The 15,501-nt window shown below is 45.8% G+C and overlaps 1 protein-coding gene across 1 annotated transcript; it reads right to left on the reverse strand.

Moving 5' to 3' along the window:
* On the reverse strand, nt 573-5,603 carry LOC8069724 (extra-large guanine nucleotide-binding protein 1). Its single transcript, XM_002443425.2, has 8 exons — nt 4,387-5,603; nt 3,431-3,568; nt 3,191-3,295; nt 2,925-3,101; nt 2,545-2,725; nt 2,083-2,330; nt 1,796-1,962; nt 573-1,475 (listed from the first exon to the last, which is right to left on the reverse strand). The coding sequence occupies exons 1-8, from the start codon at nt 5,404-5,406 to the stop codon at nt 878-880; spliced, it is 2,634 nt and encodes an 877-aa protein (XP_002443470.1). The 5' UTR covers nt 5,407-5,603; the 3' UTR covers nt 573-877.

The raw sequence follows: 15,501 nt of genomic DNA on the forward strand, positions 1-15,501 counted from the left end.
TCTTACGGCACGGAACATTAAATATAAATAAAAAGAATAACTACTTACACAGTTTACCTATAATTTGTGAGATGAATCTTTTGATTATAGTTAGTCTGTAATTGAATAATATTTGTCAAATACAAACAAAAGTACTACCATGCTCATTTTGTCAAACAATGGCTCAAACAAAAAGGCTCGAAGTTTCAGTGTGAACTGGACATGCACCAGTCGAGATCAGTTTCCTGGAACAATCTGCTAAAGAGAGCCAATAGGTCGCGTCCGCTGACAAAGCGGCCGGCCTAGTTACGTCCGTCGCCGAAGTTTTAGCTGTTTTTGTAGGGAAGTGGTTGACGATTTCATGCTCTATTTACAAGTTATTGCTGAAAATTTTCATAACCATCTACGTCCTCGTATATTGGCATCTTTCAAGTTTGCGGGCGCACTACTTTCAGGCCCACAACTGAAGATGACCCATCTCAATAATGGATAGTATCTCCCAGCTAAAGTGCAAAACATCTCAACGACAGACGATGCATCTCCCAGCAAAATATCTCAGCAATGTGCAATGCATCCTCCCATGGTACGGTCACTGCTGATAACGAACCAGACAATTTACCACAAGTAACAACCATACAAGCCGATGATCTGGGACTTTTGCACCAGCCTAATGCATCAAATGCAATCAACTCATAATACAATTTACACGAATCAGAACGGCCCAGGTCTTCTAGCGCCTCAACATTCTACTTGCGAATAACTAAACAGCCATACAAGCCGATGATCAGCTACGAACAAAAGGAATGGGGGGTAGCACAACTCTAAGAAAAGGTGCTGGGGAGGAAATGCACAAAAATATTTACATCTCTTCTGCACAAGACAAAGGCGGGGTGTCAAGTCAGTGAGTGAAGGAGCTTGGCTCCTCGCTGTAGACCGTCTCGCTGGCACCGAACACAGGCTTCTCTTCCTCCCACTTGACGATCTCCCTCCCGTAGCGGATCGCTGACCGGACTGACTCCTGATCCAGGGCGTTCACATAGGACACGTAGAGCTTCCGGTCCGTCAGCGACTGGAACAGCCTCTTGAACTTCGTCGCCATGTAGTGTGCGGCCATCTGGGACAGCGTCGCGCCGGTGCTGCTGCGCGTGGGCTTGCTGCTGCCGCCGCTGAGAAGGTTGCGGCTGATCAGAGGAGTGAAGTCATCGAACCAGTCACATGAGGTCAGTGGGGAATTGTTGATCTTCTGATCCAGGAGATCAAACTTGGTGAGGAGTAGAAGGAAATCCATTTGCTCGAATGTTGGATGAAGGACAATGCTCTCAAACAGCCGCCTGCTCTCTACCATCTTGTTGACAATGGTACCATTTGCATCTTCGTAGTATTCATCATAGTCGCTAGCGGCAACACAGAAGATAACAAGCCTTACATCATCGAACATTTGCAACCATTTACAGTTCTCATGCAGACCTCTACTGTTTATCCTGATCAACTGGTACCTGAAAACAAATCAAAATTCCCCCATCATTATTACACCTATTACAGTTGAGATCCCAATAGCAATAAAGAATTGAACCTAGAATATAAGTATAAGTGCAACATACTCGTGCATGTGAGGTTTAATAGGTTCTACGTGAACATACCTAGTGCCCATACATCAAAAAGGGGGGAAAACTGATCTTATTCACTTTTTACAGATTTACAAAAGTGTCTAGTCAGGATATTAGGATAATACCGGACAACACACTATAATGAACCTCAGACTCAGTGAGGCAGGTAATAGCAGACTAACATTGCCTTGTGTGACAGAAGAACAAACCTTAGCAAGGTGTCTTGTGCATCAGGCTCATCAACACCCAGTCCACCCAAAGACAGCTGAGGGAAAGAGAATTCAGTTGATGCTAACCCATCTGAGGATGTAATCCCGTCAGCATACAGTATATCTATATCTGAGAGCTCATATTCCGGTCGAGATATATCAACAGCCTGGTCATTTCAGACAAAAGGTTTAAAAAAATGATCAACCGCAAATTCGCACTATGCAAATCAACACTTCCAACTCTACAAAACCAAAGAAAAAAAGTGACTGCCATTAGCCAATAATACCTTGTCAAGAAAATAATTGGCAGCAGGTGGAAGGAATGGCAGTTCAGTTCTTCTTCTATATGTAGCTTGAATAGCAGGATCTTTCCACAGTTCTTCAACAAGTGGTGCATATTCACGGCTTGCGGCAGGAAAGATGTCTTCAAGATTACCTAAAGCCATTGCTTTAAGAATCCAATCCGAGAATGCTTTCAAGCGTGGAATAATGGAGTACTCAGTGACTTCATCACATACTTCAGATTCACAACAGCCTGCAGAAAAACAAAAAAGGAAAAAAAATCACTTGTAGTAGGCATATTACAAATATAGAAACGCTTCCTTTTGTACATTGTTTTACACAAAAACAAATAATTAGGAGTGTCGCGGAACACTTGGCACTTCAATTACTCAGTTATGCCAAAAAGAAGGGCAAAAGGAAAGAATGGAAGTTGTAAAATTTAAACTTCCATGAAGATTTGGTCATACCAGAGCTAGAAGGGTCACATGGACTGATTTTACTTCTATCAGCTAAAGATTCCTCTTCAAACCGCTCACGGCCTTCAAGTAATATGCCAAGGTAGTTGTATATGTTGCTTTGTATGATAAGTTTCAGATCTTCACGCTCATCCACCGAAAATGGCTTGCCACTCTTGTACAAGAACTTGGCCTGATGTATTCAATAGATTCATAATCAATTTCCATACAACTTTGCAAATTTGTGGGGGTGCAGGATATTCTATCACTATACATGTGCAAACTGCAAATTGTATCTTGGGTGGTAATCTTACTACAGCCGACCGATTTAGTTATTTGTATTTTGTACACATGATGACATGAATATGCTAGATGTCCATAAGCATTCGTACCTGCTTGAGTATGGTGCTTGCCCCTGACCCAACCAACAAAAGCTTCTGGGTTGTTCTTTGTTCCAGGTAGTCAGGGATGACTCGATTTACTATGTTAACAGCATCTTCGCTTGATTGATTAGCTGCTTTGTTGGGTGTTGGCAATGACAGAACAGGACTAAGAAGCTTCACTATAGGCTGGTGAGAAATGGAGACAAATTCCAAGCTGGTTAGTTACCAACCTAAAATTTACAACACCATCTAGACAAGAAGAACCTCAGAGTTACCTTATCCCAGATCTTTCCTTTAACAGTTTTTTGGCCTTCCTCTTGGTAAGTCCCATCAGCGTTCACCCAAAAGTGAGGTTTCCCAGCACACTGGACTCCTGCCAACTGAAATCAAACATTTATTTTAAAATTTTATTAAAAAAACAGATATCAACATATGTCAAGAACAGGTAGTAGAGGAATGAAGCCAGATTTTTCTCCATTATCCAAAAAAATATATATGAATATATGATTCCAAACCTTAAGCATTTGCAGTTCAGATTTTGTAATCTCTCGCCCATTAATCAATATTCCAGTGTTCCCGTTGCTTGCTTTTTGATCTAGAGAACCTCCAACATTTAGATTTGCAGTGATTATGCAATGTGGTTTGTGTCCTTCCTGGAATATTTTCAATGAAAAGTTTGTCAGAGTTATCGGTGATAAATTATTATAAGTTGGCAAGAAACAAGCAAAAATTCATAATGCCACCACTGAGTTATTGAGCTATTATGAAATTGCATAAAAAGGACCAAAAAATCACAATTCCTATTCAATCCTTCCCCGAAGCAGAAGCCTACCTACACCATATCACGAGATGCCAAAATCATGGTCTATATATCATGGCTAAATTGCTGGCATGCCAACTTGGGTGTGCAATCTTTTCTGAGCAGTGTAATCAAAATTATTAGATTCTCCTGATTTAGACAGAACACAATACATTATCATTCCTAGGACAAGGAGAGATCATGTGGACCATCACACAACATGCCTGACGGTGCTGATTCATCAAAGTTCCATCAAGTCAACTAAATATTCCAGCAGATTATGTTCGACAGCACCATGCGCCCAGTGTTCCAGACATACATCATGATTCCAACTAATAATACTATAGATATAGTGAACTGCAACTATAAAAAATCACATAAACTGTCCTTCAAAGAGTTTACCCAACATAATACTTAGCAATCCTCTCTTCATGTTTGCACATTGACTGGTGTAATATCCCTATGCCTACTAAATGTCCTTCAAAGAGTTTACCCAACAGAATATTTTGCAATCCTCACTTCATGTTTGCACATTGACTGGTGAAATATCCCTACTTCTACTAAATGGACACGAATCACAACCAGTTTAGTTACAGATTGTTTGCCGTTGCATCAAACAGATAGAGGTTACCCAGGAGCACAGGAAAATTAAGATCGTCACAAGCCGCATACCTTTCCCCAGAAGCCAGACACCTTATCGTACCAATAGAACCCCGGCCGGAGCCTAGACGGCGGGCACGGGCACCCCTGCAGCACCACGAGCTCCTCAGGCGACAGCTTGGTGCCGTTGACGTACACGTCCTCCGCCCGCAGCTGGTTCGCGGCGCACTCCCGCTCGCTCCTCATGACCAGCTCCACCTCCGCCGCGCTGAGAAGCCGGCGCAAGACGCGCGACCCTCGCCCCAGCGCGTCCCGCCTGGACTCAGCCACTGGCCGGCCGATGCACTCCAGGCACTTGCGCCCCTCCGGCATGGAGCCCATCGCCCGGAGCACGCACCCGACGCAGTACCGCGCGCCGCAGGCGAGGCAAGACTCCTTGTCGCGGCCCCAGAAGCCGCCCCCTTTCCCGCACCTGTAGCAGCCGCGGGTCCTGCCGCCCCTCCAGTGAGCGGGGGAGAGGGAGCCGCTCGACTGGCCGGCAGCAGCTCGGGGCCGGCCCTCCCTTGCGTCGGCATCGTCGTCGTCTTCCTCCTCCTCCTCCTCATACTCGTCCTCATCGTCAGAGGACTGGAGGAGGGAGCCGCTGGTCTCGGCGAAGGTGACAGCGGGCTGGTGGTGGCGGGGCTTCAGTGGGAGCGCCTCGGGGCCGTCACCGTCGCCGGCGCCGGCGCCCTCGTCGTCGGATGGGGAAGAAGGGAGCTCGGCGGAGTGGTGCGCGGCAGCGTGGTGGTTCTCGATAACGGAGGTGGGGGAATCCACCACAGCTCCTCCCACGGCGGCGGGCGTGGGGGCGGCGGAGCGGGGCGCCGGGTGTGCGTGCGCGTGGATGGCGGAGCAGAGTGAGGACGGGGTGAGCGGGCGAACGACGGGGAGCGGGGACGACGAGGCGGAGGGGGAGGCCGTGGGCGAGGATGACAGCGCGGCGAGCGGGATGCGGGAGAGGTCGAGCGGGATGGCGCGCGGGAGCGAGTAGGGGAGCGGCGGGCCGTCGTACTCCGCCGCGAAAGAGTAGTCGCTGGCGCCAGCGGCCATGGCCGGAAAACGGCTGCCGCGGCGAGGAGAGCAGTGAGTTGGATGCGGCGGCGGCGGCGGCTAGGTTTTCGGGAGACGCATCGGGGTGGGAAACCCTAGGCGAGGAGGGGAAAGCAGGAGAGGGGAGGAGGAGTAGCTTTTTGGAGCATGCGCGAGGGAGGAGACGAGCGAGACGACGAAAGGCGAGGGGAGGGGAGAGGCAGGCAGCAGGTGGAGAAGGGGAGTGAGGCCTTGTTTAGGCCTTGTTTAGTTGCCAAAAATTTTCAAGATTCCCCGTCACATCGAATCTTGCGGCGAATGCATGGAGCATTAAATATACATGAAAACAAAAACTATTTGCACAGTTTATCTGTAAACCGCGAGATGAATCTTTTGAGCCTAGTTACTCTATAATTGGACAATGTTTATCAAATAAAAACGAAAGTGCTATAGTGCCGTTTTTCACAAGTTTTTGCGAACTGAACAAGGCCTTAGTTTGAGAAAAATTTTAGATTTCGCTACTGTATCACTTTCGTTTGTTTATGGTAAATATTATCCAATCATAGACTAACTAGGATCAAAAGATTCGTCTCACGATTTACAGGTAAACTGCGTAATTAGTTTTTGTTTTTGTCTATATTTAATACTCCATGCATGTACCGCAAGATTCGATGTGACGGGGAAACTTGAAAAATTTTGGGAACTAAACAAGTCCTGAGTGCTTTCGCGTGTGAGAACTGTGAGTGAGCCGGGTCCGTGGACCGGTGTACCAGCTCTGCCTGCCGCGACTATCTTTTCTGTTTCTTCTTCAACAAGCTCACCTGATCAGGTTTTAATTGGTGGTGAAAGAATTTGTTATTAGTGTTATGTTGAAATCCATAGAGTTACAGAATATATGTACGTGGAATGATGTCTAACTAGTCTATGACAATCTGCGACTAAGGCAGACACAACGAAGACGACAAGTAAACCAATCATAAGAACAGTTGTTTAGGTTTGGATAATTGAAGATAGGATTTTACGTTACATGTTGCATGTCCTCTTTCCCGCGCAAAAGCACTTTGTTAGGTTACACATAAGTTTGGGAGGGTTGAAGGATTACAGGTGGACTAGCAAAACGACAACAAAACTATTGATTAACAGACGTCGGGTGTATGTTGTTGCTATGACAAACGTTGAAACGACTGAGGTCATGCTTTTTATGTCGTTCGTTTTTCATTTATATGTTCTTTATCTTTAACTTTAACATAAAGTGTGGTGGCGGACTAATTCGAATTCAGATAATATCTTCTTTATTTACTACATCAATGACATAGCCACCAAGGGGCTAGCAAGGTTATGTCCCCTATGCTTCAAACATTATGGATGTATAGTTTGAATTCAAATAATAGCTAGCTTCTTTATCCGCTAACATTAATGACATGACAGATCTAGCGGTAAACATGCACATGGATGAACCTTGCCAAAAACAGCGTTTGAATTCATTGCATGTTTCCCTTTAGGAAAAGGTACTTAGTGCTTGACTATTTTGGAGCCACCAAGCACCTGATTTTTTTGTTGGGCTCGGATTAGTCCATCTTGAATCTCTCCCAACTTTATTTAGTGAGGTATTTAGCGAAGTAGGGTTTGAGGTTTAGATTTTGGGCGTATAGATTATTTGCCAAAGGGCGTCAACGATTGTAGAGATAAGGTCATCAATTGTAGGCTACCCTAAACAAAGGTAGTGGACATAGTGCGGGCAGGGGGTGGCGGTTAAGGCCCATTGAGCGGGGTAGGGGCAAAGGCACCTTAGGTCGACGGGTTGGTAAGGCAGATATATAGTTGAATGGTGGGTGAGGGTGACAACATAATAAAGAAGTATAAAAATAAATTTCGAGAGGTTTAGGCTGACCTAGGGAGATCACATGGTTTAAGGCATCCCTAGCGGACATCGGCCAATGAGAGCCAAGTCAAGAGGAAAAAAAGAGTTCAATGGAGGCAGGGTGGATCCACCTATCGTGCGAAGCATGGCAACCACCATAAAAGATACTTCATAACAAAACCTTGATCGATATATATAGTATTGTTTGTACACGTTCTTTGCTAACAACCAGTAAATTAGGAAACTAAATTAAGCAATCCAGTGGATAATGCACAATAAGCAGAAGAAGAGAGAAAAAGATGTTTGATTAGTCAAACATGGCCTTATGAATTTTCAATTTCACAACTATTAGTTTTTAACGATAAGACTCCCAAACTTGCATCGAATTCAAAAAGAGCATCGTACCTAAAGTTTTGTCCTCCATCTTCCCCTAAACGGCGCAGAAGTTTTTTTTTCGCGAACGGGAGTTAGATAGAGCCCGTGTTTCAAATGGAGCAGAAGTTAAATCTTCGAATCTAATAGTTAATCAATTTGATCACATTAGTAGTTGGTCTATAAGACCCGTTCATCCCAATCACAAATTGCAAAAACACAACAAGATGTTTTTATCAGCATAAAGGCATGAGGTTTGCCATTTTCACATGAGCTCCCTCACGATTACGACACAACACAAAGCTAAAGGAATCATTTGATCGACCGTACAGCTGGTCCATGTCATGTTAATCGCTCCCTGTTGGTCCGTCCCGCCTCGTACGGTTTGAACGCGCGGAAACTGAGCTTAAGGTAAAGCTAATGTTAAAAAATCATCATCAGTAGATAGATAACCGCAACCTGCATCCATCCTCCACTCCGGCGTAGATTTTTGGTGAGATTTGGGTCTTGTTTAGTTTTAAAAAAATTTGTAAAAAATTTCAGATTTTCTATCATATCGAATTTTGTAGCGCATGTATAAAATATTAAATATAGATAAAAATAATAACTAATTATACAGTTTATCTGTAATTTGCAAGATGAATTTTTTAAGTTTAGCTAGTCTATGATTAACAATATTTGTCAAATAAAAACAAAATTGTTACAATATTAATTTACAAAAAAAATTAGAACTAAGGCCTTGTTTAGTTCACCCTGAAAACAATCTTGTGTCACATGCATGGAACATTAAATATAGACGAAAACAAAAACTAATTACACAGTTTAGCTGTAAATCACGAGACGAATCTTTTGATCCTAGTTAATTTATAATTAGATAATATTTGTCACAAACAAACGTGCGAGAGGCAGCGAGGCAGGCAGCCCAGGTGCGCTTTTTCCGCTTTTGAGCCTCGAAATCGATGGAGCTCCCCGCGGTTCTTTTTTTAATAAACAGAAAAAAAAATCCGGAAAAGCGGCTTCGCGGTGCACGATCTCGTGATCCGTTCTCGTGTCGCCTGGACCCATGGACCGGGTCCACCACCTCCTTCCCGCCACCAGCGTCGGCGAGCCGGAGCCAGAACCGGAACGCGGCGTGGGCACAGAGGAAGCCAGGCAGGCAGAGGCACGAACCGGTCCTCCGGAGCCGAGCACGCGAGCCGCGAGCGGGCGGGCGGGTACGGCACAGGGAGGAGCCGACGGGTCGGAATTGACCGGCAGGGGCCCACCCCGTGGGCCCGGGCGGGGAGCGAATCGAATCTGAGCCCTCCCGTGTGGACCCCGCCGCGGGGACCGAGCCAGCACGCCCCCACGCCACGGCCCCTGGACGGACGGAGTGGAGTGGAGCCAGGCCCACCGACAGGCGGGCCAGCCTGGCGGTGGGGCGCTCGCGAGAGGAGACGAGGAGCAGCACGCGGCGCGCACGGGATTTTCCTTTTTGTTTTTTTTTTCTCCCCTCGCACAAGGTGGCCGTCGTGGCGTGCCGGTCGCTGACTGGTCTGACTGGACTGGACTTGTGGCGCCGCCGGACCAAGACCAGAAGCAGAACCTCTTGCAGGAGGGGGTCGGTGCGGTGGTGCTGGTAGCCGGCGGCGTGGCGTGGCTGTCCTTCTAGACGTGCGGTTTGGTGCGGGGGGCGGTGCCGCCGGTGGGGCCCGCGGACCTGGGCGAGTCACGGGGAGGGAGAAGGAACAGGCGATTGGCGGGCAGACTTGGACCGGACCGGGCGGGGCGACGACGGGTCGTGGATGGATTGGATTGGATGGGACAGATGCGCTAGGCCAGCAGCGCCGAGAGGGATGTCTGTCTGTCTGTCTGTCTCGTGGGCCCGGCCGCGGGATGGATGAGGGGTTCCGGAGCTAGGACTCCCCCAATTTTTTATATTTTGACCCTCTTTTTAAAGAAAATTTACCTTTTTCTCCTCGAGGAATATAAGACCATGTTTAGATTTGAGACAAAAAAAAAATTGAGTGTCACATCGAATATGTCGAAAGGATGTCGGGAGGGATTTTTAGAAACTAATAAAAAAACAAATTACATAGCTCGTCTGAAAACTGTAAGACAAATCTATTAAACATAATTAATCTGTCATTAGCACATGTGGGTTAGTGTAGCACTTAAGGGTAATCATGGATTAACTAGGCTTAAAAGATTCCAATTTTCAACCAAACTATATAATTAGTTTATTTTTTTATCTACATTTAATATTTCATGCATGTGTCCAAAGATTCGATGGGATGGATGAAAATATTTTGGATGGGAAACTAAACAGGGCCTAAACTGAAATTTAGACCCTGAGGGTCGGTGTTAGGACTCATGACTCTGACGTAACACGTCTCGGAGCCCCAGATCTTGGCTCCGAGCTCAGCCAAGATCTGTGGCTCTAACCTCGGAGCCATGAATTTTGGCGCCGAACATATACCATACACCCTCTTCCTCATCTTCTTTTTGTCAACTCTCTCTGTCTCAAATCTCGCTACACACCGGCCGACGACCGCACCACCACCTCTGGTTCGCCTGCGCCACCTCTGTTGGGACCTCGGCCGCTGCCTGCACCACCATGGCTCGTCCTTGCCTCCCGTTCCCTCGTGTTATTATTGTCCGACGCCCTCGTTGCCATCAGGAGCACCGGCAGCCTCCTTGACCACCGATAGCGAGGGCGACACCCAATCGCTTGGCAGAGGCCCGGCGGGGTTAGCCGGCCTTAGGGTCACGCCCATGGCGGCACACCTCGGCTCTCTCTACCGTCCCCGGCACCTCCCCACCGATGGCCGAGAAGGAGTAGGGATGGCAATGGGTAATTACCCGCTGGGTATGTGTTACCCATACCCTTACGCACGAGAAAATATTTTACCCGCTAATCTACCCATACCCGTGCACGGGTAAGAGTTTTTCCCATACCCTTACCCATGCGGGTAACGGGTAACCCATGGGTTATCTTTACCCATGATTTTAAGAATATTTGCTATGAAAAAATACATATTTTAATATATCAGGCTCCCAAATTTAACCAAAATATCATAAATCATTAATAAACTCTTCAAATATACAAGCTACATGAACACACAATCAAATGATCTAATGGATAAATCTATCATTACTAGATAACAAGTCATAAAATCCACAAGTTTCATGATTCTAGTATAATTTATCGGGTTCAATTTACCCATGGGTTAACGGGTATGGGCAATGCAGTCTCATACCCTTACCCGCTTACCCGCTGGGTAAGGCTTTTTTCCCATTATCTTACCCATGGGTATAAAAAATAGCCATACCCTTACCCTAATGAGGTAATTACCCGTCGGGTTTCGGATAAAAATTGTCATCTTTAAAAGGAGAAACAATGCAAGGAGGCTCGGGCAGGAAAACTGGGTTGTGGTTTTTAAATCGAAGCTCGGCACCAAGATCCATGGCTCCGAGGTTAGAGCCGAGATCTCTGGCTCCGACCTGAGAGCCAGGATCTGTGGCTCCAAATGTGTTACCTCAGAGCCATAAGTCGCGTCGCCAATTTCTAGGGTTCAAATTTCAGTTTATGTTCTTTAGAGGATCAAAAGTAAATTTTGTTAAAAAAGGGGTCCAATTGTAAAAAAATTATTGCAGACTCCACAGCCTCCTCGGCGTGGGCTACATAGGGTGTGTTTGGTTCGTTTCCTAGATAAGCCTGGCTAACCAAACTAAGACATGCTAGCTCTAGCCGGCTTTAGGCAATGCAAGCAGCACATGTTTGGTTGTTTGTACTAGTTAAGCCTGGCTAAGAATATGTGTGTTTGGTTGCCTGGTTTAGTTTGTATAGAATCACATCTGTTATCATCTGGTGACTTTACCCCCTTGTGAGGCTTTTGGTCGAATAGGTGATGGGCACCACCTTGGTCAGCGAAGCTCCTCCTCCATCTCACCTTGGTCGGCGAGCAAGGCAGGACCTTGGCACAACACGGGAAGCCTACAGGCTAGCCGCACTAGATCAATGGCATCCACGTTCCAAGGCGCCATGACTCGTAGGGCGAAGGATTTACTGGTCTCGTTGGCCAGTGCGACGGCGGAGGCAAGAGAACGGTGGTAGATGTGGTTGATGTCGTCGGTGGCGAGAACCGCGTGGATGTCGTCGTCGCCATCTGCGGCGGCGTGGAGGGGGAACGCGGCGGCGTCCCAGACGGCCTTGACGAGATCCACCTCCGCCGCGAGATCCTCCTCCGCTGCGAGATCCGCCGCGAGATCCACCTGCACAGGCACCGGCGCATCCTCCTCCGCGCCGCCCGTGGACCACTCCTTCGCATCCACCGCGCTCCTCCTCGTGGTTGCAGCTCGCGCTCACGCCGGCGATGGCAGGGAGCGGGGAAGAGCCCCGATGGTGGCAGCATAGGGTGGAGAAGAGGCAGGATCGCGCGACCGGCAGAGGGAAGGAGACGACCGGAGGAGGAGATTCGCGAATGAGGGGGTGAGCGGACTCACGCTCGAGCCTAGCGCAAGGTTGGCTCCACGGAGACGGCCGAATCGGGCGTTCCCAGGAAGCCAGAAAAAACCGTACAAATTGGGCTTCCATAAGCCTGGCTAGAAAGCCAACCAGGGAACCAAACAGGTGCAACTTGTACTGTGGAAGCTTGGCTAGAGAGTTATGTTAGGAACCAAACACACTCATACTACACGAATGCACCGAGGCTCGGACCGGATTCATCGGCTCTCTCTCTCTCCATCTCGGTTTTTTTATATTTCCATCATTTTCTAATAAATATTTTTATATTTTACGATGTTTGATTGTATCAAAGAGTTATGCTTTTTGAAAGTTCGATCATATCATGCCAATGAGAGTGGTGCGACAAGCTTTTCCACGTCATCAAATGTATCGTATTTTGCCGCGCCAACACATATGACGTGACTAAGTTATTTGGTCACGTCAGCCGACCAAAGGGGCTATCTAATGCAAAATATTTTTTTGAAAGATTAATATTAAAATATTTATTAAAAAAATTAAAAAACTACCCTCCATCTCTGTCTCTCTCAACGCAAAGGTAAAACAAATCCACTTGTATGATCTAAATATAAATAAATAAAATACAAAATCAAAAGTCGAGTAAAACGAAGGATACATCTGTCTCCGGTAACAAGTATTAGTAATTAGCTACTATATGTCTCGTTTTCCTAATAAGTAATTTGGGCTATAGTTTTTATCCTCAGCTAATACTTAGCCCTAAACGATGTAGAAAAGCCCTCATAATCACCTAATGAATACTAGTAGTTAGGGTTTAAAATTTCGGCAAAATTTCACGAATTTCGGTAATTTCAGTGGTGGCCGAAAGAAAAATCTGAAATTTTATTATATACTAATACATGTGCTATATAACTTTAGACTCATATTTTTTTATTGTTTATATTGTATTTTCTTCTATTCAATAGATGTGTAATCATAAATCATACTGATACTTGTTTAGATCTAATTTTTTTAAAAGAAAAACATACCTCATGTGCTAGTCTCTAAAAAAATTTCGGCGAAATTTCGGCTAGTTTTTACGAAATTTGGCCATTTGGGTGACCGAAATTTTTGCGATACCGAAATTAAAAACCTTGCTAGTAGTTCACAAACCAATCCAAATCATGTTAAAAAAAAGGTTCACAAATAAAATCGGCCAGAAAAGGATGCTTTACCCCGGCTCCCTCCACAAGATCAAAGCAAATGGAAACGTGGGGGGTTCTTGCTATACCCCGCCGTGCTTGTGATGTCAAACCCCTACGTGCAATGGAAACTGCGGCACCGCGCAAGACTTTTATATGATTGGCGGAAAACGACGCCTTCCATCCGTTAATGATCATCACTCGTCGTACGGCACACACATTGGCTGCTCATCTCATCAGTCATCACACACGGATGGTAAAGATCCGCTAGGGTTGTTGAGGTTTACTTCTTTACTACCTTTTGTTAATAATCACCTTTTGATTTTCTTCGTCGTCGTCGTGGAAACCGCGGCCGTCGTCGTCATCGATCGCTTTCACGCCACCGCGCGAGCGTAGAAATCCAGGCCGCCATTACACTCGTCAGCAGTTCTTTCAAACTCGTCGCGTACGCGGGGAATTAGGGGGATTAGCGCTGTGTGAACAGGCTTTACTTGCCAGCGCTAGAGTAATTTAATTAGAAAGAACAGGCTTTTTGCTTGCCAGCGCACGCAGGGACTAATGAATTGCTACCAGCAACGTCGTCAGTCATCAGCACGAGTTTAAGCTCCAAAATTACAAAAGTTTACAAGATTCTTTATTACATCGAATCTTTAGACAAATACGTGGAGCATTAAATATAAATAAAAAAATAACTAATTACACAGTTTGCCTGTAATCTACGAGAGAAATCTTTTTGAGCCTAGTTAGTTTATGGCTAGACAATAATTGTCAAATACAAACGAACGTACTACAGTGTCCAACTTCAAAAACTTTTGGCATCTAAACCAAGGCCTTAGTCAGTTTAATTAGACTTCAGTTTTGCAGCTCTCCGTTCAGTTTTATTGACCAGTTCATCTTCATCTGAAAATGCTGTCTTTTTCATGCGGTTAGATGCTGTGGATTTCACTGATTACTAGCTCGCATCGCGTGTTATCCAGCAGCTAGCTTAGCTAAGCTAGCGAGGCGTGGCGACGACCTGCGCGCGGCACTAGCTAGCTTGCAATTGCAAGCTGAGACTGACTGAGCATGAGCAAGAGTGTGTGTAATAAACACTGACGACAGGGTTCAACGATTACGTTTGTCTGTCTGACAGGTTCAGCATTCCAACCGCTGGACGGAAAACGACGACGATGTGATAGATCGACGGAGGGTCGTTGACGCCATGCGCATAGGATCGACCGAGGCCGACGTTAACCTTATCAGGTTTTGAAGGCTTCATCAAGCATCAACCAGCGATTGCCTGTCCCATTCTTCAAGGAAATCATCGTTATATTTGTTGTTGTTGTTGTTGTTGTTGTTGTTTTCTTCTTCTTCTTCTTCTTCTTCTTCTTCTTCTTCTTCTTCTTCTTCTTCTTCTTCTTCTTCTTCTTCTTGTTATTATTACTAAGTTGTTTTAGAGGATGTGCATGGTACATCTTCAGAAACTTGCAGCCTTCCATAGCCCGATGCTAAGTCAAGGACCTTTGCCATGGTTATCCGACGTACAAAACAGTCCTAATTCCCTTGATTTTTTTTTCTCGATCGGGTGTTCAACCCGTTTTTGATTAAGAGAGGGGTAACCAAATGTTACAGATAATTCCCTTGAATTGAAGAATGGTCACAAAACTTTGTGTAATTCTCTTAGTTTTCTTTCTCTTTCTTTCTTGAACAAGGCCTCGTTTTCTCCAATATGGACATGAGAACTGACTACTACCAAATGGCTCACCAATTGCCACAGCTTATAGTCTAATTAAGAAGAAGGTTCGTGTGGACCATACCAGCCACAGAGATTTCTAAGGCTCGTGACTTTTCAGTGAAACCAATTAATTAAGGACCCAAATGTTTGCATACATGGGCTGTTTCTTTTCTGATTCTTTGCTGCTGAAAACGGCTCTGAATGAGAACTATTAATTCAGATGACAGATGTATGGACGACAAGGAAGGACTGGTCTGATTCTGATGTTGCCTCAAGTGACATGCACCCACAGCAACTCCTACCAGATACTGTAATGGGAAGGGAGCTTGACAACCGTTTAATTTGCCGTGAAACATTCGTATGGGTGACACTGACATGATGCATGGCGCATCTGTCAGCAAGAACGGCAGCCTATGAGTGGATGGCATCAGTTCCAGTTTTCCACGCTGATGAATTGACGGCTACATGTATACTTTATATAGGAGTATGTAGACAAAGATACGCGTATGCGTATGCGTACGCGTAC

Source organism: Sorghum bicolor, chromosome 8 (assembly GCF_000003195.3).
Source record: "Sorghum bicolor cultivar BTx623 chromosome 8, Sorghum_bicolor_NCBIv3, whole genome shotgun sequence".
Lineage (NCBI taxonomy): Eukaryota > Viridiplantae > Streptophyta > Magnoliopsida > Poales > Poaceae > Sorghum > Sorghum bicolor.

What these genes read in the sequence shown, in the direction of transcription:
- LOC8069724 (XM_002443425.2), bottom strand. Translation starts at nt 5,406, where the DNA reads ATGGCCGCTGGCGCCAGCGACTACTCTTTCGCGGCGGAGTACGACGGC. An exon ending in AAGGAAAGATCTGGGATAAG is followed by an intron (nt 3,102 to 3,190) that starts GTAACTCTGAGG and finishes ATTTCTCACCAG; the next exon opens with CCTATAGTGAAGCTTCTTAG. An exon ending in ATGTGACCCTTCTAGCTCTG is followed by an intron (nt 2,331 to 2,544) that starts GTATGACCAAAT and finishes GTTTTTCTGCAG; the next exon opens with GCTGTTGTGAATCTGAAGTA.